This window comes from Coregonus lavaretus (genome assembly GCF_964263955.1).
Source record: "Coregonus lavaretus genome assembly, chromosome: 14".
Classification (NCBI taxonomy): Eukaryota; Metazoa; Chordata; class Actinopteri; order Salmoniformes; family Salmonidae; genus Coregonus; species Coregonus lavaretus.
Window position 1 is genome coordinate 9042902 of NC_140001.1, and position 23394 is coordinate 9066295.

Consider the following 23394-nt stretch of genomic DNA (forward strand, 5'->3'; position numbering starts at 1 on the left):
CCAATAAAATTTGATTTGATTTGATTTGATTTGATTTGACAAAGACATGATCAGTCTATAATTTTAATGGTATGTTTATTTGAACAGTGAGAGACAGAATAACAAAAAAAAAAAAAAACACATGTCAAAAATTGTATAAATTGATTTGCATTTTAATGAGGGAAATAAGTATTTGACCCCCTCTCAATCATAAAGATTTCTGGCTCCCAGGTGTCTTTTATACAGGTAACAAGCTGAGATTATGAGCACACTATTAAAGGGAGTGCTCCTAATCTCAGCTTGTTACCTGTATAAAAGACACCTGTCCACAGAAGCAATCAATCAATCAGATTCCAATCTCTCCACCATGGCCAAGACAAAAGAGCTCTCCAAGGATGTCAGGGACAAGATTGTAGACCTACACAAGGCTGGAATGGGCTACAAGACCATCGCCAAGCAGCTTGGTGAGAAGGTGACACAGTTGGTGCGATTATTCGCAAATGGAAGAAACACAAAAGAACTGTCAATCTCCCTCGGCCTGGGGCTCCATGCAAGATCTCACCTTGTGGAGTTGCAATGATCATGAGAACGGTGAGGAATCAGCCCAGAACTACACGGGAGGATCTTGTCAATGATCTCAAGGCAGCTGGGACCATAGTCACCAAGAAAACAATTGGTAACACACTACGTCGTGAAGGACTGAAATCCTGCAGCGCCCGCAAGGTCCCCCTGCTCAAGAAAGCAAATATACATGCCCGTCTGAAGTTTGCCAATGAACATCTGAATGATTCAGAGGAGAACTGGGTGAAAGTGTTGTGGTCAGATGAGACCAAAATGGAGCTCTTTGGCATCAACTCAACTCGCCGTGTTTGGAGGAGGAGGAATGCTGCCTATGACCCCAAGAACATCATCCCCACCGTCAAACATGGAGGTGGAAACATTATGCTTTGGGGGTGTTTTTCTGCTAAGGGGACAGGACAACTTCACCGCATCAAAGGGATGATGGACGGGGCCATGTACTGTCAAATCTTGGGTGAGAACCTCCTTCCCTCAGCCAGGGCATTGAAAATGGGTCGTGGATGGGTATTCCAGCATGACAATGACCCAAAACACACGGCCAAGGCAACAAAGGCGTGGCTCAAGAAGAAGCACATTAAGGTCCTGGAGTGGCCTAAGCAGTCTCCAGACCTTAATCCCATAGAAAATCTGTGGAGGGAGCTGAAGGTTCGAGTTGCCAAACGTCAGCCTGGAAACCTTAATGACTTGGAGAAGATCTGCAAAGAGGAGTGGGACAATATCCCTCCTGAGATGTGTGCAAACCTGGTGGCCAACTACAAGAAATGTCTGACCTCTGTGATTGCCAACAAGGGTTTTGCCACCAAGTACTAAGTCATGTTTTGCAGAGGGGTCAAATACTTATTTCCCTCATTAAAATGCAAATCAATGTATACAATTTTTGACATGCGTTTTTCTGGATTTTTTGGTTGTTATTCTGTCTCTCACTATTCAAATAAACCTACCATTAAAATTATAGACTGATCATGTCTTTGTCAGTGGGCAAACATACAAAATCAGCAGGGGATCAAATACTTTCCCCCCTCACTGTATAGCTATAGAAGCACAGTGACATATGCCTCAATGTAGTCATATTGGTGGTGTGGCTTACAGTTAGTTATTTTTGGCCACCCATCCCATGAGAGCTAATGTCATTCCAGTACACTGCTTGCTTTGAATTCTATCTGATGTGTTTGCATGTTTAGGTAACACTGACAAGTAGAGAGCATAAAAGAATACGTCTGATTGGCCTACCCATGCCCACCCTCCTTCTCCCCATTCTCAATCCCCCTCTCTCTCTCTTCTTCCCTCCCCCTCTCTTCCCTCCCTCTCTGTTCCCCCCCAAGGGCAGGTCTGGTCTGGTCAGACAGCCTCCTGGGGATAAACTGATCCTAGGCCAGCGTTAAGCCAGAGTGTCAGCAATAGAGCTGATGGATTGGGCTCTGTGGTCCCTCAGCAGCACACTCTTATACTGACCACTATACATACTACCAACCTGTCAGTCATAGTCTGGAGAAACTACTGACCACTATACATACTACCAACCTGTCAGTCCTAGTCTGGAGAAACTACTGACCACTATACATACTACCAACCTGTCAGTCATAGTCTGGAGAAACTACTGACCACTATACATACTACCAACCTGTCAGTCCTAGTCTGGAGAAACTACTGACCACTATACATACTACCAACCTGTCAGTCATAGTCTGGAGAAACTACTGACCACTATACATACTACCAACCTGTCAGTCCTAGTCTGGATAAACTACTGACCACTATACATACTACCAACCTGTCAGTCCTAGTCTGGAGAAACTACTGACCACTATACATACTACCAACCTGTCAGTCCTAGTCTGGATAAACTACTGACCACTATACATACTACCAACCTGTCAGTCATAGTCTGGAGAAACTACTGACCACTATACATACTACCAACCTGTCAGTCCTAGTCTGGAGAAACTCCACCTTCTTTTACCATTTACAGGACAAGAGGCACCAGCTTCTATGCCACACATCCAACCAGCCTACCGTTCACAAGCCATCTATGAAGTATGAAAAAAAAAAAATGTATGCACTCACTATCTCTGGATAAGAGCGTCTGCTAAATGACTAAAATGTAAAAATGTAATCTTTGTACTGTATATTTAAGGATGAGACTAACATGAGGTTTAGTGAAGGAAAAAATTGTTACACACACACACACACACACCCCTTGGAGCCAAACAAATATGTGCTAATTAAGTTACTGTTAACGCTAACCCTAGCTGGGGTCCTGCGTCTGTTTCCGTGATGTCATGGTGCACTTCCGTGACTGGTCATTACCAGCATGGTGTCCTCAGGGAGGCTCATGGGAGGTGTATTTTTAGCACTGTGATTGGGTCTCCGGGGAAACGAGGCTTACCGTAGCATCAGCTGCTCAATTTACACTCCAACTCCGAGAGCTGGACACCTAACAGCTGTCACTGGAGACCAAGCAAACCCCAGGACGCGGCCGGTGTGTGTGTAAGTGTGTATGCATGCATGCGTGTATGTATTATTTTCTGGAGTGTGTGTGTGTGTGTGACTGTGTGCTCTTACCATTGTCTGCCGAGGTCTCTTCATACTCGTTGGTGGAGGGCAGTGCTGGGACAAGAGGCTCCATGTTCATGATCAGATTTTTGTGGCTCAGTGAGTTGAAGCTTCTGCTCTGCCCAAAGTGTAACCTGAAACATGGTGTAAACAACACTTGTTATCTGATTTACCAGACTAAACACACCTTTACCTGGTATGTGGTACTAACTACATGACAGTGAGGTTCAGTTTTCCCTCTCTCACCTATGCACCTCCGGTGGCTCTCTCTGGATCTTGGAGCTGGCTTCGATTACTTCTTTTGCAACTCTTCCACTAAAAAGAAAAACAAACATCTCGTTAGGTGTAGTTCTACAGTGTGACTTTGTGTAGGTGTAGTACTACAGTGTGACTTTGTCTAGGTGTAGTTCTACAGTGTGACTTTGTGTAGGTGTAGTTCTACAGTGTGACTTTGTCTAGATGTAGTTCTACAGTGTGACTTTGTGTAGGTGTAGTTCTACAGTGTGACTTTGTCTAGATGTAGTTCTACAGTGTGACGTTGTCTAGGTGTAGTTCTACAGTATGACTTTGTCTAGATGTAGTTCTACAGTGTGACTTTGTCTAGATGTAGTTCTACAGTGTGACTTTGTCTAGGTGTAGTTCTACAGTGTGACTTTGTCTAGATGTAGTTCTACAGTGTGACGTTGTCTAGATGTAGTTCTACAGTGTGACTTTGTGTAGGTGTAGTTCTACAGTGTGACTTTGTCTAGATGTAGTTCTACAGTGTGACTTTGTCTAGATGTAGTTCTACAGTGTGACTTTGTGTAGGTGTAGTTCTACAGTGTGACTTTGTGTAGGTGTAGTTCTACAGTGTGACTTTGTCTAGATGTAGTTCTACAGTGTGACTTTGTGTAGGTGTAGTTCTACAGTGTGACTTTGTGTAGGTGTAGTTCTACAGTGTGACTTTGTCTAGATGTAGTTCTACAGTGTGACTTTGTCTAGATGTAGTTCTACAGTGTGACTTTGTGTATGTGTAGTTCTACAGTGTGACTTTGTCTAGATCAGGGGTGTCAAACTCATTTTAGCTCAGGGGCCACATGGAGGAAAATCTATTCCCAAGTGGGCCGGACCGGAAAAATCATGGTATATATAACTTAAAAACAACAACTTCAGATTGTTTTCTTTGTTTTAATACGATCAACATACAACATAAAGCTGGAGCCTGAGGACAGTGTGTCCAAAATAGTACAAGCACAACATCACTATTAATCATAAAACACATCAAGTTTATTTGAAAATTCTAAAGAAAAAGAACACACAAACACACAATGCCTCAGTGATTAACAGAACTGTTTCACAGATCACAGAACTATATCAGGGTGTCATTTCTCAGGCAGAAATGTAGATAAAAATAATGAAATCCTGTTCCCCAAACAAGTGCAAGAACCACAGAGTCAAGAATAGGTTAAATATACAAATAAAATAAAATCAATTAAAAACAATAGCACATCAACATAAAAACATATAAACATAAAGCTGGAGCCTGAGGACAGTGTCCAAAAGCACAACATCACTATTAATCATAAAACACCTCAAGTTATTTGAAAGTTCTGAGGACAAAGAACACACAAACACACAATGCCTCAGTGATTCACAGAAGTATATCACAGATCACAGAACTATATCAGGGTGTCATTTCTCAGGCAGAAATGTAGATAAAAATAATGAAATCCTGTTCCCCAAACAAGTGCAAGAACCACAGAGTCAAGAATAGGTTAAATATACAAATAAAATAAAAACAATTAAAAACAATAGCACATCAACATAAAAACATATAAACATAAAGCTGGAGCCTGAGGACAGTGTCCAAAAGCACAACATCACTATTAATCATAAAACACCTCAAGTTATTTGAAAGTTCTGAGGACAAAGAACACACAAACACACAATGCCTCAGTGATTCACAGAAGTATATCACAGATCACAGAACTATATCAGGGTGTCATTTCTCAGGCAGAAATGTAGATAAAAATAATGAAATCCTGTTCCCCAAACAAGTGCAAGAACCACAGAGTCAAGAATAGGTTAAATATACAAATAAAATAAAATCAATTAAAAACAATAGCACATCAACATAAAAACATATAAACATAAATCTGAAAGCGTTGCTCAAACTCCCGTAACAGTCCCGTTATTTTATCTTTGAACCGCTTCATGTCTGCCACATGTTGGGTCGCGCACACATTTTTCAGACAGGGGAAGTGAGCTGCATCACCACCGGCAAGTTGCATCTCCCACAATGACAGCTTCAACTTGAAAGAACGTATGCTGTCATAATACTGCGTGACAACTTTGTTGCGCCCTTGCAGCTGTTTGTTCAAGTTATTCAGGTGCTCTGTAACATCCACCATAAATGCAAGGTCCTGCATCCATTCTGCGGAATGAAATTCTAACACTGGTTTGCCCTTTTCTTCCATGAACTGTTCAATTTCTTCTCGTAAATCAAAGAAACGCCTCAGCACAGCACCTCGGCTTAACCATCTTCCCTCAGTGTGGTATGGCAGGCCATAGATGTGGTCTTTCTCTCTGAGAAGGCTGTCAAACTGACGGTGATTCAGGCTTCTGGATCGGATGAAATTAACAGTTTGGATGACCACCTTCATGACGTTATCCATCTTTAATGACTTGCAACACAAAGCCTCCTGGTGCAAAATACAGTGAAAAGTCAAAAAATCACGTCCTCCATTTGCAGATTGCACTTTCTCTCTGAACTTTGTCACAACGCCTGCTTTTTTCCCGATCATTGAGGGTGCACCATCTGTAGCCAGGCTGACAGCGCGGGACCAGTCCACTCCGACCCTGTCCAGCGCGCCGACGAGTGCGGTAAAAATATCAGCTGCTGTCGTTGTATCTGTCATCGGCACCAACTCCACGAACTCCTCGGTGACGGTCAATGTGTCATCAACTCCGCGGATGAAAATGGCCAGTTGTGCAACATCTGTAATGTCCGTGCTTTCATCAATTGCAACCGAAAACGCAATAAATGACTTTACTTTTTGCTTCAACTGGCTGTCCAAATCCACTGAAAGATCGGAAATCCTGTCTGCAACTGTGTTTCTTGTCAGGCTGATATTTGCAAAAGCCTGCCGCTTTTCAGGGCACACAATCTCCGCTGCCTTCATCATGCATGTTTTTACAAATTCACCCTCACTAAATGGTTTTGAAGCCACTGTGATTTCATTAGCAATGAGGTAGCTAGCTTTCACTGCAGCGTCACTGATGTCTCGGCTGTGAGTAAACACAGACTGCTGTTTCTTCAGACCCGCCAACAGTTCATTCACCTTCTCTCATCTCCGCTGTCCTTGAAAGTTGTCATATTTGTCGGCATGAAGACTCACATAGTGGCGACGAAGGTTATATTCTTTCAGCACTGCAACATGCTCTGAACACACCAAACATACAGCTTTCCCATTCAATTCCGTGAATAAATAGGATGACCATTTTTCTTGGAACACTCTGCACTCTGCGTCCACTTTTCTCTTTTTTGACAGAGACATATTGGGGCAATGAGGGTGCCAAAGCACATAATGTTAAAAGTAGAAGCCGTAATAAATATCGCGGGCAAAACAAAGTAGCTCATTGGCTGCACGTGCTTGACCTACTTGCTCTGCCCCGGTATAAACAGTTTGCTTGCTTAACACAATTGCTATTGCGCCATCCAGTGGACGCAATTGGAACAGCAGTTTATTTTATTGAAAAATTGCAGCGCATTTTTATACTTTACCTTTTTTTTTTTTGCAAAATCATCTCGCGGGCCGGATTAAACCCGTTTGCGGGCCTGATCCGGCCTGCGGGCCGGACGTTTGACACCCCTGCTCTAACCACTAGGCTACCTGCCGACTTGAACCAATTAATCGTTCTCTATAACAAATAACCTAGTCCTTAAGCTAAATTAAGCTAAATTGTCTCTTAAGCTAAATTGCTTGAGCACTTATCCAGCTGCTGAAATGAAGAGATGTGTAGCATATAAAATGTGCTTTGGGAAATGATCAAAACAAACAATACATAAGTCTAGCGGCATTTAACTGGACACAGCTTGGCTTAGTAAGGCTCAGTGACACAGTCAAGCATTCAATGTCTCACCTGTATCGAAACCTGCTTCCCTTGAAGAAAATATTACTGCTGGACACAGTCTTTATCTGGCTTGACTTTGCACATCTGTCAAAGAGACAGAGATAATTGTTTGCTGAGCAAGAGGGCACATTCATTTATTAGTTACATTTGGCGTATAGGAACTCATAGGACTTGACAGGTATCCAGTCGAGTTGGTCCTGTCAATAAGGAACTCATATGACTTGACAGGTATCCAGTCTAGTTGGTCCTGTCAAAAAGGAACTCATAGGACTTGACAGGTATCCAGTCTAGTTGGTCCTGTCAAAAAGTTTCATGCACTTTTGTGAAGATAAATGCCAGGACACAGCACTTTCCAGAGGTCTCTTTGGCTGCCATTTTCTAAATTCACTTCAGTCTCATTTGATTAACGAGCTCTGATCTGACATCCAAACCTGCCTCTCTGCTGAGGACCAGGGAAAATCGAGCCCCAAGGACCCAGGAACCAGCATGCAGGAGCCAGGCTCAGCTGCTGGCCCTCAGAGCCATTGCTGTCTGTCCAACCCTCCACCCCTCCCTTCCAACACCATCCACCCAGTCTTATTGAGCCCTACCAATCTGAACACTCATAACTCTGGATTAAACTAGTGATAACAACAGTCTGCAGCCACAAATCAACCCGGCTAGAGCCTACGCACGCACACACACACACACACACACACACACACACACACACACACACACACACACACACACACACAGTCTTGTACAACTAACCTTGTGGGGACACACAATTCAGTCCCATTCAAAATCCTATTTTCCCTAACCCCTAAACCTAAACCTAACCCTAACCCTAACCTTAACCTTAACCCAAAAACCTAACATTAACCCTTAACCTAACCCTAGCTCCTAACCCTAACCCTAAAACTAACCCTAGCTCCTAACCCTAAACCTAACCTAACCCTAACACTAATTCTAACCTTAACCCTAAACCCCCTAGAAATAGCATTTAACCTTGTGGGGACTAACATAAAGTCCCCAGTTGGTCAAATTTTTGTTAGTTTACTATTCTTGTGGACACACACACACACACATGTTCCAAGTTCCAGCTTGGATAGAGAGATGGATATGAGAGTGCTGCAGGTGTTTTGTGGGACTCACTTGTAAAATGCTTGGTTCTCTACCCCACACTTCCACAAATGTTTACACGCCGCTGGGGTAGAGGTGTGGAATGTCAGCACCAGTTTCTTCTGCAGAGAGATTGAGAGAGAGACAGAGAGAGAGAGAGAGAGAGAGAGAGAGAGAGAGAGAGAGAGAGAGAGAGAGAGAGAGAGAGAGAGAGAGAGAGAGAGAGAGAGAGAGAAAGAGAGAGAGAAAGAGTGATGAAAGGAGAGGAACAAAGCAGAGGAAGACAGTGAATTAGGACGAGGCATCCGACAAAGTGCTGAACATGTTGAGAGTGAGCTGTGCAAAGTGCTGACCCAGACCCTACACCCAGCCTGTTAGGGAGATGGGGAGGTGGGCAGGCGAACACTTTGTGCACTTCCAGCACTAAGCAGTTCTTAAAAGGCCCCGGGTGTGAGGGAGTTTATGGGCAGAGCTGGGGATAAGAGGGGGATCAATTCCAGTAAAAGTCCAGTTATCTGCTCTGTGTCTGGTAATATGATCAGCAGATCAATGGTGTCTGCAGCATTACAGAGTACAGAGCACAGAGCACAGACTTTCCCTGGCCTGGACAGAGATTTAACGACTGTAACAATGGAACACTAATACTGACAGAGACTTAACCACTGTAACCATGGAACACTAATACTGACAGAGACTTAACCATTGTAACCATGGAACACTAATACTGACAGAGACTTAACCACTGTAACCATGGAACACTAATACTGACAGAGACTTAACCACTGTAACCATCGAACACTAATACTGACAGAGACTTAACCACTGTAACCATGGAACACTAATACTGACAGAGACTTAACCATTGTAACCATGGAACACTAATACTGACAGAGACTTAACCACTGTAACCATGGAACACTAATACTGACAGAGACTTAACCACTGTAACCATGGAACACTAATACTGACAGAGACTTAACCACTGTAACCATGGAACACTAATACTGACAGAGACTTAACCACTGTAACCATGGAACACTAATACTGACAGAGACTTAACCACTGTAACCATGGAACACTAATACTGACAGAGACTTAACCACTGTAACCATGAAACACTAATACTGACAGAGACTTAACCACTGTAACCATGGAACACTAATACTGACAGAGACTTAACCACTGTAACCATGGAACACTAATACTGACAGAGACTTAACCACTGTAACCATTGAACACTAATACTGACAGAGACTTAACCACTGTAACCATGGAACACTAATACTGACAGAGACTTAACCACTGTAACCATCGAACACTAATACTGACAGAAACTTAACCACTGTAACCATGGAACACTAATACTGACAGAGACTTAACCACTGTAACCATCGAACACTAATACTGTACTATAAGATAAAATAAGATTTGGTGATGAATTTCCACATTCCCATGCTGTAACACTTTGGTTCTATTCCAAATGGCATCCTATTCTCTATATAGCGCACTACTTTTGACCAGAGGGGCCCTGCTCTATAAAGGGAATAGGGTGCTATTTGGTATGAAGCCTGTGTCACAGTCTAAAATGTATTAACGCAGCTGTTGCACTGATACTGTAAATGGTACAGTATGCTTAACTGTCTGGGGCGTATCAACGGTAAGAAGAGTGTAAGGAGGATTTATACATCTGGAGGTTCAGGGTGGTCAGCCACAGTGAAGTGGTTATTATACGCAACACGCATGTGCGGCAGTGGCCGTGTGTGGGCTACAAGTGTGTTCAGCTAGCAGGACTGTACGTTCAGGGGAGTTTTCATGGGACCACAACATGTGTTAAACATGTTCAATGGTACATCATCTCCATGTGAAGTTGGCAGAGATGAGGGCAGAGTGAGATCATGCAGTGGCACAGGGTATAAACTGTTCCAGGAAGAGCGGAGACTGCGGATCGATGCATGATTAAATCATAATAAGATACACCTTACTGCACTAAGCACTCACACACACACACACGCACGCACACAGACACACACAGACAGACACACACACACACACACACAGACATACAGACAGCCACACACACACACACACCAAGGGAAACAAACAGTTCAGCAAACCGCCAAACTGTTTAATTAATTAAGGACATAAAACATAAAAATAAGTTATTACATAATAAGATACTAATAAGATTTGATGGATGTATGTTTTTCTGCAGTAAAGGGAATTGTCACAGAGTGCTCCATGCTATAGGGTGATGATGGTCAAACCAAATGGTCCTGCACCACCATCACCAAAGAGCAGTCCAACAAAAACTCAAATCAAATGAACCAAACCCAACTCGGAGGAGAACCGCACAACAACCACAGGAGCGAAGAACGGAGAGGTTTTTCGAGTTGTGGAGAATGTGAGAAGGTTTGGAAGGGGTCAGCATTAGGGTGTTGGGGGGGATGCAATGGTGTGTGTGTGTTTTTACTCACCAGTGATGGATATGAACACACAGAGAGAAGAGACAGAAACACAAAGATAAAACTGCATCTTCAGCCAGACAGACCAACAGACTACAAGCAAAATGAGCTGCCATAAAGCGGTCTGAAATGAGGTGCTGGGCAGTTGAGACGGGCACTTTGTAGCAATGACATGTCCAGCTGTTGACTTAGATCTTTGTTTTAACCCATGGGTGACTCCAGTCCTCAGGGGCTCCTGAGTGTCGGCTGGTTTTTTATTTTGCCTGGCACTTAATTGACCCGTTTATGTCACTCATTGCTCAGAGTGCACACACCTGGTTTATGTCACTCATTGCTCAGTGCACATACCTGGTTTATGTCACTCATTGCTCAGTGCACACACCTGGTTTATGTCACTCATTGCTCAGAGTGCACACACCTGGTTTATGTCACTCATTGCTCAGTGCACACACCTGGTTTATGTCACTCATTGCTCAGAGTGCACACACCTGGTTTATGTCACTCATTGCTCAGAGTGCACACACCTGGTTTATGTCACTCATTGCTCAGTGCACACACCTGGTTTATGTCACTCATTGCTCAGTGCACACACCTGGTTTCCCAAGAAACAGCAGACATTCAGGCCCCAGAGGACCCAATTGAATGTTTTAGTGAGAGTACAATGCACCTGTGTGTGTGTGTGTGTTTGTGTGTGTGTGTGTGTGTGAGTGTGAGTGTGTGTGTGAGTGAGTGTGTATGTGTGTGTGTGATTTTAAAGCAGCAGGCTAAACCGTGAGACAGGACTAAACATTAACTAGAGCTGAGCAGAAATGTATCTGTCTAGATCTCAAGCATGAGGCAGGACAGGCAGCCAATGGCAGAGTGGAACTACAGCACAGACAGAGATAATGGCCAATAGAAAGATAGAAGGAAGACATCTTTATAGAGTATATAGAGCGTGAGGCCAGTTCTGAAAACATTACATCCATTGAATGGCTCACAAAGACTATCTGTGGTGCATGTCAGTTGGTTGTAGCTGGCTAAACATCACTTATTACTACAAACCACCTTCCCTGAGACCTGTTGATTTTCTCAAACAGGAGCAATGTCATGTAGAATGACTTTGGGGCTCTGATTCGACTATAGTTCCATTCTTAGTTGATTTTAGGCATGGGAGATGTCAGGGCAGGGGTGTGGGGCTAGACATTATACACCCACCATGTTACAGTGCATCCTGCCCGTGAGAGAGATCTGAAACAGTGCAACAAATTACTCTCTCACACACATCTCACATTAGAAATACAGAGACATTCACACCTACGGTATAAACGTAAACACACAGAGTAGAACATAGAGACACAAGAAGTGACTAATATTATACTACAGAGTTATGTTGGGGAAAATCTCTGGTAGGAAATCTATTTTGAAAATCTATTTTTGTGTTTGCAAACACAATGAGATTTTGTGACATACCTCTTTCTGAATTCCAATGACATAGAATGTTTTCCCTTCAAACTTCAGTTTGTTGACATCAGCCCTAGAATCGTAAACAACAGTAATTATGAGACTGAAGAATCAGACCACTGCTGTTTTGGTAGTTAAGAGGTCATAGGTTAGAGGATATAGGTGAGAGGGGAGAGGCGAAGGGTTACCATTTGAGCAGGTGGATTCTCTTGTTTCCCTGGAACACCACAAACCCAGTGGCGGTAAATCCCAGGAAGGCTGTGGATCCTGTGAAGTCCTGCAGACACACACACCAATGCTCAGTGAAGGTAGAAGTTACCCATGTATACCAATCAGGCATGCGCAGACAGCTGCTGAGGAGGCGGTCTCACTGTTTACCACCGCAGCAGGCTGAAAATGACTCGTCTTCCTGACTACACTTTGTTCCAATGCAAGCCTCACTGTCATATAGTCATGTATCGTTCCCCGAAAACAACTGTTGGTTGCTCACAATGTAAAGAGCTTTGTGATTTATATCTCTAAATTTATATTATTATTATTAGCCACAGATCTAGGATCAGATAAGCTCACCCCCAATCCTATCCTTATCCATTACAGGGATTAAATAATATCTGACTCTGGACCAGAGGTTGATGGAATCGTCTACCTGCCCCTTACTAGATCACAGGCTGAGGCAGCAAAACTTGGCATTCTGGCATACAGGAAGACTGTATCCCAGAATGTGAAGTGTTGTCGCAATGGCAATGGCTACTCTATAAAAATTGTTCCCATAGACTTCTACAATGAAAATGTATGTAAAACATAAAGATAATTCAAATCCATGGGAACATATGATATATAATCCTCTTGATAACATATGAACCAAAGCCAATTTCATACAGTAGACTCCTGCCAAGAGTCTACTAACTACTGTATCACCACATGCAACCTCCCTCTGCAGCACAGTAAACATGTAGTCCGCTCACATCAAACATTCAAACCGATTTGATTTCAATTTCTCTGCCAATCGTAGCTGATTTCACACTCAGTCCTTTTTCTTTCTGATTGGACGATTTGTCTCTCTGTTGAACACAGTCTCCTTCTGATTGGACAGTGTGTTTCTTAATGAGCGGAACATGACGTCTGTAATGGAGACTGTGTTCTGGCTGCAGTAAATGGACGGTGATACACTGACAGCTGCAGTTAATTCCTGAATTAAAAGGTCTTTATGACACAAGCAGAACAGATAAGCGAATCCTCAAACAAAATAAATTAAATATCTCCTTTAATCAGCTTAGAGTGCTTTGATACCCTGGCTGTCAAGAGTTTCCCATTCACACGGTGAGTCACTATGGCTGCGTTTACACAGGCAGCACAATTTTGATATTTTTTCCACTAATTGGTCTTTTGAGACCACTGTAAAAAAAAGATATCAATTTGTCTGCCTGTGTAAATGAAGCCAGAGAGGATGACACAGAAGCAGAGGAACACAGTCTCCATTACAGCCGTCATGTTCCACTCATTAAGAAACACACTGTCCAATCAGAAGGAGACTGAGTTCAACAATAAACAAACCGTCCAATCAGAAAGAAAAAGGACTACGATTGGCCGAGAAACTGAAATCAAATTGGTTTGAATATTTGATGTGAGCGGACTACATATTAATGTGGGCTGACAACTCCATACAAGCTGTTTAATCAATCTTACACTCATTGATTATAAGTCACAGTGGCTACACTGGAATAAAGGACATTGAAATAAAGGTGAGAGTTTAGGGGAGAGGTGGTGGGAGGTACCTTGCAGGGGTGAGGGTCCACTCCGTATGTCTCCAGGTTGTGTGCCCTCTGGAGGAGATGAAGCTCGGCCAGAGCAGAACACTGCCCCCTGTGGGATAGGAGGCCAGTTAGCAGCAAACCTGCAGGCTGGTTATACACAATGGGTTAGAGGGCACAGTTATTACCCCAATATAAACTGCTTTGTGTTTGAGCTGAGTGCTCCATAAACACAAATCATGTCTGTGAGTGCTAAAGTAATGTCAGAGTAATACAACTATAATGTAGAATGATATTCTAATGCTAGCTTTACATTTCTCTTGTTGTCGTTAGCTCAGTGTTAGCCCATCTCTAGATTGCCAGAGATGTTGCTCAGCAGCTTGTATTTGGAGTAATGACACTCTGCTTATGTTCATTAGTTGAAGTGGTGCTTGGCAAAGCACCTAGGTGACGCATGCTGCTGCTCAGCGATGGGCGGCTGCCTGCTGTGGGCTCTAAATCAACCTGCCTGAGCCTCAGTTTCTATTATAACGCCTGTAAACACAACCCTCTGGTCCCAGCCAGCCAGCCCTCTGGTCCCAGCCAGCCAGCCAGCCCTCTGGTCCCAGCCAGCCAGCCCTCTGGTTCCAGCCAGCCCTCTGGTCCCAGCCAGCCCTCTGGTCCCAGCCAGCCCTCTGGTCCCAGCCAGCCAGCCCTCTGGTCCCAGCCAGCCAGCCCTCTGGTCCCAGCCAGCCAGCCCTCTGGTCCCAGCCAGCCCTCTGGTCCCAGCCAGTCAGCCCTCTGGTCCCAGCCAGCCAGCCCTCTGGTCCCAGCCAGCCCTCTGGTCCCAGCCAGCCAGCCCTCTGGTCCCAGCCAGCCAGCCCTCTGGTCCCAGCCAGCCCTCTGGTCCCAGCCAGCCATATTACACCATCTGGGACAGGGACATGGGATCAGTAGTGGCTTTATGTATGTGTGTGTGTGTGTGTATGTGTCTGTTTGTGTTTGTGTGTGTGTTTGTGTGTGTCTGTGTGTCTTGTTTGTGTGTGTGTGTGTGTTTGTGTGTGTCTGTGTGTCTGTTTGTGTGTGTGTGTGTGTCTGTTTGTGTCTGTTTGTGTCTGTTTGTGTTTGTGTGTGTGTGTCTGTTTGTGTGTGTGTGTGTGTGTGTGTGTGTGTTTGTGTGTGTGTGTGTGTGTGTGTCTGTTTGTGTGTGTGTTTGTGTGTGTCTGTGTGTGTGTGTGTCTGTTTGTGTGTGTGTGTGTGTGTGTGTGTGTGTGTGTGTGTGTATGTGTGTGTGTGTGTGTGTATGTATGTGTCTGTTTGTGTGTGTGTGTGTGTCTGTTTGTGTGTGTGTGTGTGAGTGTGTGAGTGTGTGTGAGTGTCTGTATGTGTATGTATGTGTCTGCATGTGTCTGCCCCCCTCAGAGTCAGAGATATGGTTAGATCAGCTGCTGGAGTCGATGATGTGTTGTACAGCATCGCTTCAGTGCACTATTTATGATGTGCTGGCAAACAATTAAAAAATGCAGGTGTAGCAAAAAATGTAATAGGTTGTAAAACCATCTGGGACCCTATTTTTGTTTTATAGCAGCAGAGAAGAAGAGAGGAAGTGTGTAAAAAAATAAAATAAGGAAGCAAGTCAGTAAAATCGGAGTAAAATTCTGCTGATGTCATGATGCCATCTTAGTGTTTACAGTTGATGCTGTTGTGTTCAGGTGTCAAGGTGTCTAGGTGTTGTAGTTGTTAGATGCTGGTTAGACTACAAATCCCACATTACCTCAGCTCGTTCTTGTGGATATCGATGATCTTCCTCTCCAGTTTGAGCGACTGCTTGGGGAACAGTTTGAAGTCTTGGATGTAGTCTGGCGGGTGTTCGTCTTGGTCATAGTCCCCTAGTTCAGCTGGGAAGGGTTTTGAAATGGTTAGCAGAAGGTTATGAAACGGTTAGCAGAGGGTTATGAAATGGTTAGCAGAGGGTTATGAAATGGTTAGCAGAGGGTTATGAAATGGTTAGCAGAGGGTTATGAAATGGTTAGCAGAGGGTTATGAAATGGTTAGAAGAGAGTTATGAAACGGTTAGCAGAGGATTATAAAACGGTTAGTAAAGGGTTATAAAACGGTTAGCAGAGGGTTATGACACGGTTCACAGAGGGTTATAAAGCGGTTCGCAGCGCAATGTACCTCTAGCTTTATTACAGACTAATCCTGCAGCTAACACACTTCACTTTACTTAACAGCCTAACAAGGCATGCATGGGGACTCGTTCTCATTAAACAGAAGTACTGATAACGACCAGCAGGAGGCCCTGTGCTGTAACTACGTCAGTTAGGTTTGTGTCCCAAATGGCACCCTATTCCATACACAGTGCACTACTTTTGACCCTGGAGAAAAGCAGTGCACTAAATAGGGAGCGGGGTGCCATTTGGGACGTATCCTTAGATACCTCAGATCACTTCATCATATTCTCCTCTCTAGGGAGCCCAACCAGTCAGAAGAGTAGGGGCTAAGATATACTGTATGTTGTAACAGACATGGGGATTAGCTAGTGATATGACATAGTTCAATCCTTTTGGAACCCACATCAAACACTACCAGCCTTAGCCTCTCACTGTGCTGTTAATTGGCACTGTGGAGTTGTTCAGGGATGGTTTGATGTGTGTCAGCTTAAGGATGGATGGAATAAGACTATAGTGTTGAGGTCTATTACTCTGGGCTGCTGTCAGGTTGTATTACTCTGCCGCTGGTAGCGTCCGAGTAGGGATGAGAGGTCTCAGCTCGGAGAGTAGGGCCAGTGTTCAGATTGGTTACTCAGGGAGCGTTTGAGTAGAGATGAGAGATCTCAGCTCGGAGAGTAGGGCCAGTGTTCAGATTGGTTACTCAGGGAGCGTTTGAGTAGAGATGAGAGATCTCCGCTCCGAGAGTAGGGCCGGTGCTCAGATCGTTTGAGAAGGTACTCGTACTAATGAGTCTGGAATCACAGCGAATATATTGCTAATTGCTGTGCATGTAAATTAGGGTGATGATGTCAGAGCGGGGCTCACCCTGTACGATACAGGCCCCCAGGTAGGCTGCGTCAGCGAAGGGGCACAGGAGACGACCGTGGTAGACGTCCCTCTTCAGCTGCAGATACAGCAGATACCTGCACAGAGACGTATACAGGGGTCAACCACAGACACTGTGCCTGCTTATAGACACATGGTTACTCAAGATACACTGTAGCCTGCCGTGCTGCCTGCATATAGTGCATTCGGAAAGTATTCCGACCCCTTCCCTTTCTCCGCATTTTGTTACGTTACTGCTTTATTCTAAAATGTATTAAATTACTTTTTTTCCTCATCAATCTACACACAATACCCCATAATGACAAAGCGAAGACACGTTTTTTGATTTATAGATAGAGCTGGCCGCCCGGCCAAACTGAGCAATCAGGGGAGAAGGGCAAGAACCTGATGGTCACTCTTACAGATTTCCTGAGTTCCTCTGTGGAGATGGGAGAACCTTCCAGAAGGACACCCATCTCTGCAGCACTCCAACAATCAGGCCTTTATTTTAGAGTGGCCAGACAGAAGACACTCCGCAGTAAAAGGCACATGACAGCCCGCTTGGAGTTTGCCAAAAGGCACCTGAAGGACTCTCAGACCATGAGAAACAAGATTCTCTGGTCTGATGAAACAAGATTGAACTCTTTGGCCTGAATGCCAAGCGTCACGTCTGGAGGAAACCTGGCACCAAACCTACGGTGAAGCATGGACAAGACAACGCAGGAGTGGCTTCGGGACAAGTCTCTGAATGTCCTTGAGTGGCCCAGCCAGAGTCCGGACTTGAACCCGATCAAACATCTCTGGAGAGACCTGAAAATAGCTGTGAAGCGACGCTCCCCATCCAACCTGACAGAGCTTGAGAGGGTCCGCAGAGATGAATGGGAGAAACTCCCCAAATACAGGTGTACCAAGCTTGTAGCGTCATACCCAAGAAGACTCGAGGCTGTAATCGCTGCCAAAGGTGCTTCAACAAAGTACTGAGTAAAGGGTCTGAATACTTATGTAAAAACCTGTTTTTGCTTTGTCATTATGGGGTATTGTGTGTAGATTGATGAGGGGAAAAAACAATTGAATCCATTTTATAATAAGGCTGTAACGTAACAAAATGTGGGAAAAGTCAAGGGGTTTGAATACTTTCAGAATGCACTGTACATAGAGAAGCATCACAAACTAATGATCATACTCAATCATCATAATTGTCACACTTTACAGTCGTTGTCAAAAGTTTTGAGAATGACACAAATACTAATTTTCACAAAGTCTGCTGCCTCAGTTTTTATGATGGCAATTTGCATATACTCCAGAATGTCATGAAGAGTGATCAGATGAATTGCAATTAATTGCAAAGTCCCTCTTTGCCATGAAAATGAACTTAATCCCCAAAAAACATTTCCACTGCATGTCAGCCCTGCCACAAAAGGACCTTTTAATGGAGGGTGGTGCTTGAAATCATTGTTCTTCCTCTGTTAACCATGGTTACCTGCAAGGAAACACGTGCCGTCATCATTGCTTTGCACAAAAGGGCTTCACAGGCAAGGATATTGCTGCTAGTAAGATTGCACCTAAATCAACCATTTATCGGATCATCAAGAACTTCAAGGAGAGAGGTTCAATTGTTGTGAAGAAGGCATCAGGGCGCCCAAGAAAGTCCAGCAAGTGCCAGGACCGTCTCCTAAAATTGATTCAGCTGCGGGATCGGGGCACCACCAGTGCAGAGCTTGCTCAGGAACGGCAGCAGGCAGGTGTGAGTGCATCTGCACGCACAGTGAGGTGAAGACTTTTGGAGGATGGCCTGGTGTCAAGAAGGGCAGCAAAGAAGCCACTTCTCTCTAGGGAAAACATCAGGGACAGACTGATATTCTGCAAAAGGTACAGGGATTGGACTGCTGAGGACTGGGGTAAAGTCATTTTCTCTGATGAATCCCTTTTACGATTGTTTGGGGCATCTGGAAAACACCTTGTCCAGAGAAGACAAGGTGAGCGCTACCATCAGTCCTGTGTCATGCCAACAGTGAAGCATCCTGAGACCATTCATGTGTGGGGTTGCTTCTCAGCCAAGGGAGTGGGCTCACTCACAATTTTGCCTAAGAACAAATCAAATCAAATCAAATCAAATTGTATTGGCCACATGCGCCGAATACAACAGGTGCAGACATTACAGTGAAATGCTTACTTACAGCCCTTAACCAACAGTGCATTTTTTTTTATAAAAAAGTAAAATAAAACAACAACAAAAAAGTGTTGAGAAAAAAAAGCAGAAGTAAAATAAAATAACAGTAGGGAGGCTATATATACAGGGGGGTACCGGTGCAGAGTCAATGTGCGGGGGCACTGGCTAGTTGAGGTAGTTGAAGTAATATGTACATGTGGGTAGAGTTAAAGTGACTATGCATAAATAATTAATAGAGTAGCAGCAGCGTAAAAAGATGGGGTGGGGGTGGGGGGCAGTGCAAATAGTCCGGGTAGCCATGATTAGCTGTTCAGGAGAATTATGGCTTGGGGGTAGAAGCTGTTGAGAAGTCTTTTAGACCTAGACTAGGCACTCCGGTACCGCTTGCCGTGCGGTAGCAGAGAGAACAGTCTATGACTAGGGTGGATGGAGTCTTTGACAATTTTGAGGGCCTTCCTCTGACACCGCCTGGTATAGAGGTTCTGGATGGCAGGAAGCTTGGCCCCAGTGATGTACTGGGCCGTACGCACTACCCTCTGTAGTGCCTTGCGGTCAGAGGCCAAGCAGTTGCCATACCAGGCGGTGATGCAACCAGTCAGGATGCTCTCGATGGTGCAGCTGTAGAATTGTTTGAGGATCTGAGGACCCATGCCAAATCTTTTCAGTCTCCTGAGGGGGAATAGGCTTTGTCGTGCCCTCTTCACGACTGTCTTGGTGTGTTTGGACCATGATAGTTCGTTGGTGATGTTGACACCAAGGAACTTGAAGCTCTCAACCTGTTCCACTACAGCCCCGTCGATGAGAATGGGGGCGTGCTCAGTCCTCTTTTTTTTCCTGTAGTCCACAATCATCTCCTTTGTCTTGGTCACGTTGAGGGAGAGGTTGTTATCCTGGCACCACACGGCCAGGTCTCTGACCTCCTCCCTATAGGCTGTCTCATCGTTGTCGGTGATCAGGCCTACCACTGTTGTGTCATCGGCAAACTTAATGATGGTGTTGGAGTCGTGCCTGGCCATGCAGTCATGGGTGAACAGGGAGTACAGGAGGGGACTGAGCACGCACCCCTGAGGGGCTCCCGTGTTGAGGATCAGTGTGGCAGATGTGTTCTTACCTACCCTTACCACCTGGGGGCGGCCCGTCAGGAAGTCCAGGATCCAGTTGCAGAGGGAGGTGTTTAGTCCCAGGATCCTTAGCTTAGTGATGAGCTTTGAGGGCACTATGGTGTTGAATGCTGAGCTGTAATCAATGAATAGCATTCTCACGTAGGTGTTCCTCTTGTCCAGGTGGGAAAGGGCAGTGTGGAGTGCAATAGAGATTGCATCATCTGTGGATCTGTTGGAGCGGTATGCAAATTGGAGTGGGTCTAGGGTTTCTGGGATAATGGTGTTGATGTGAGCCATGACCAGCCTTTCAAAGCACTTCATGGCTACAGACGTCAGTGCTACGGGTCGGTAGGCAGGTTATCTTAGTGTCCTTGGGCACGGGGACTATGGTGGTCTGCTTGAAACATGTTGGTATTACAGACTCAGTCAGGGACATGTTGAAGATGTCAGTGAAGACACTTGCCAGTTGGTCAGCACATGCTCGGAGTACACGTCCTGGTAATCCGTCTGGCCCTGCGGCCTTGTGAATGTTGACCTGCTTAAAAGTCTTACTCACATCGGCTATGGAGAGCGTGATCACATAGTCATCCGGAACAGCTGGTGCTCTCATGCATGCTTCAGTGTTGCTTGCCTCGAAGCGAGCATAGAAGTGGTTTAGCTCGTCTGGTAGGCTTGTGTCACTGGGAAGCTCGCGGCTGTGCTTCCCTTTGTAGTCTGTAATAGTTTTCAAGCCCTGCCACATCCGACGAGCGTCAAGAGCCGGTGTAGTACGATTCAATCTTAGTCCTGTATTGACTCTTTGCCTGTTTGATGGTTCATCGGAGGGCATAGCGGGATTTCTTATAAGCGTCCGGGTTAGAGTCCCGCTCCTTGAAAGCGGCAGCTCTACCCTTTAGCTCAGTGCGGATGTTTCCTGTAATCCATGGCTTCTGGTTGGGGTATGTACGTACGGTCACTGTGGGGACGACATCATCGATGCACTTATTGATGAAGCCAGTGACTGATGAGGTGTACTCCTCAATGCTATCTGAAGGATACATGTTCCAGTCTGTGCTAGCAAAACAGTCCTGTAGCTTAGCATCTGCGTCATCTGACCACTTTTTTATTAACCGAGTCACTGGTGCTACCTGCTTTAGTTTTTGCTTATAAGCAGGAATCAGGAGGATAGAGTTATGGTCAGATTTGCCAAATGGAGGGCGAGGGAGAGCTTTGTATGCATCTCTGTGTGTGGAGTAAAGGTGGTCTAGAGTTTTTTTCCCTCTGGTTGCACATTTAACATGCTGGTAGAAATTAGGTAGAACGGATTTAAGTTTCCCTGCATTAAAGTCCCCGGCCACTAGGAGCGCTGCCTCTGGATGAGCGTTTTCTTGTTGACTTATGGCCTTATACAGCTCATTCAGTGCAATCTTAATGCCAGCATTGGTTTGTGGTGGTAAATAGACAGCTATGAAAAATATAGATGAAAACTCTCTTGGTAAATAGTGTGGTCTACAGCTTATCATAAGATACTCTACCTCAGGCGAGCAAAACCTCGAGACTTCCTTAGTATTTGATTTTGTGCACCACCTGTTGTTTACAAATATACACAGACCGCCACCCCTTGTCTTACCGGAGTCAGCCGTTCTATCCTGCCGATGTAGCGTATAGCCCGCTAGCTGTATGTTATCCATGTCGTCGTTCAGCCACGACTCGGTGAAACATAAGATATTACAGTTTTTAATGTCCCGTTGGTAGGATAACGTAATATTAGGTCATCCAATTTATTTTCCAATGATTGAAGATTGGCTAATAGGATTGATGGGAGCGGCAGTTTACTCGCTCGCCGTCGGATCCTTACAAGGCACCCCGACCTACGTCCACGATAACTCTGTCTCTTCCTCATGCGAATGACGGGGATTTGGGCCTTGTCGGGTGTCTGTAGGATATCCTTCGCGGCCGCCTCGTTGAAGAAAAATTATTCGCCCAATACGAGGTGAGTAATCGCTGTCCTGATATCCAGAAGCTCTTTTTGGTTATAAGAGACGATGGCAGAAACATTATGTACAAAATAAATTACAAATAATGCGGAAAAACACACATAATAGTACAATTGGTTAGAGGGCTGTAAAACGGCAGCCATCTTCTCCGGCGCCATTTCAGCTGCAACACAGCCATGAATAAAGAATGGTACCAACACATCCTCCGAGAGCAACTTCTCCCAACCATCCAAGAACAGTTTGGTGACGACCAATGCCTTTTCCAGCATGATGGAACACCTTGCCATAAGGCAAAAGTGATAACTAAGTGGCTCAGGGAACAAAACATCTACATTTTGGGTCCATGGCCAGGAAACTCCCCAGACCTTAATCCCATTGAGAACTTGTGGTCGATCCTCAAGAGGCGGGTGGACAAACAAAAACCCACAAATTCTGACAAACTCCAAGCATTGATTATGCAAGAATGGGCTGCCATCAGTCAGGATGTGGCCCAGAAGTTAATTGACAGCATGCCAGGGCGGATTGCAGAGCTCTTGAAAAAGAAGGGTCAACACTGCAAATATTGACTCTTTGCATAAACTTAATGTAATTGTCAATAAAAGCCTTTGACACTTATGGAATGCTTGTAATTATACTTCAGTATACCATAGTAACGTCTGACAAAAATATCTCATAACACTGAAGCAGCAAACTTTGTGAAGACCAATATTTGTGTCATTCTCAAAACTTTTGACCACGACTGTACATGACATGAATGGTCTTCAACACAAGTATCATTTATAAACAACATTGAATGGTGGTAGAACCATGTCATGACCCATAAAAACAGTATCCACAAACACGGAACATTTACTAAAAGCATTTTTAAAACCAATGTGCCATTGCCATTAATTATACAAAAACCGAGATCAGTTGCTATGGGAATCACCCCTACAAGAGATCGGTTACCATGGCCACCTCTACCACAGTTACTATGGAGATGGCTTCAATAGTTACTACTGTGCAAATGTGTCCCCTGTTACTCGAGAAACGACGACAAACCATAGACATATGTTACCATAGAAACTATGGAGAGTGGCATTGTCCCGAAAACTTCCAGAGGCAACTGACAACCTACAAAATCACGTCAGAAACAAACACGCAT

General features: G+C 44.6%; 1 protein-coding gene across 1 annotated transcript in view; it reads right to left on the reverse strand.

The window, feature by feature from the left end:
- The window catches only part of frmd3 (FERM domain containing 3), a gene marked incomplete at both ends in the record, with an annotated part of 66094 nt that overhangs the window by 20464 nt on the left and 22236 nt on the right, over positions 1-23394 (reverse strand). The window contains 10 exons of the mRNA XM_084176453.1: positions 3121-3245; positions 3358-3426; positions 7234-7308; positions 8362-8450; positions 11988-12020; positions 12243-12306; positions 12422-12510; positions 14009-14096; positions 15738-15861; positions 17002-17099. Coding sequence (XP_084032579.1) covers positions 3121-3245; positions 3358-3426; positions 7234-7308; positions 8362-8450; positions 11988-12020; positions 12243-12306; positions 12422-12510; positions 14009-14096; positions 15738-15861; positions 17002-17099 — 854 coding nt within the window. The remainder of the gene's footprint in view (positions 1-3120; positions 3246-3357; positions 3427-7233; positions 7309-8361; positions 8451-11987; positions 12021-12242; positions 12307-12421; positions 12511-14008; positions 14097-15737; positions 15862-17001; positions 17100-23394) is intronic.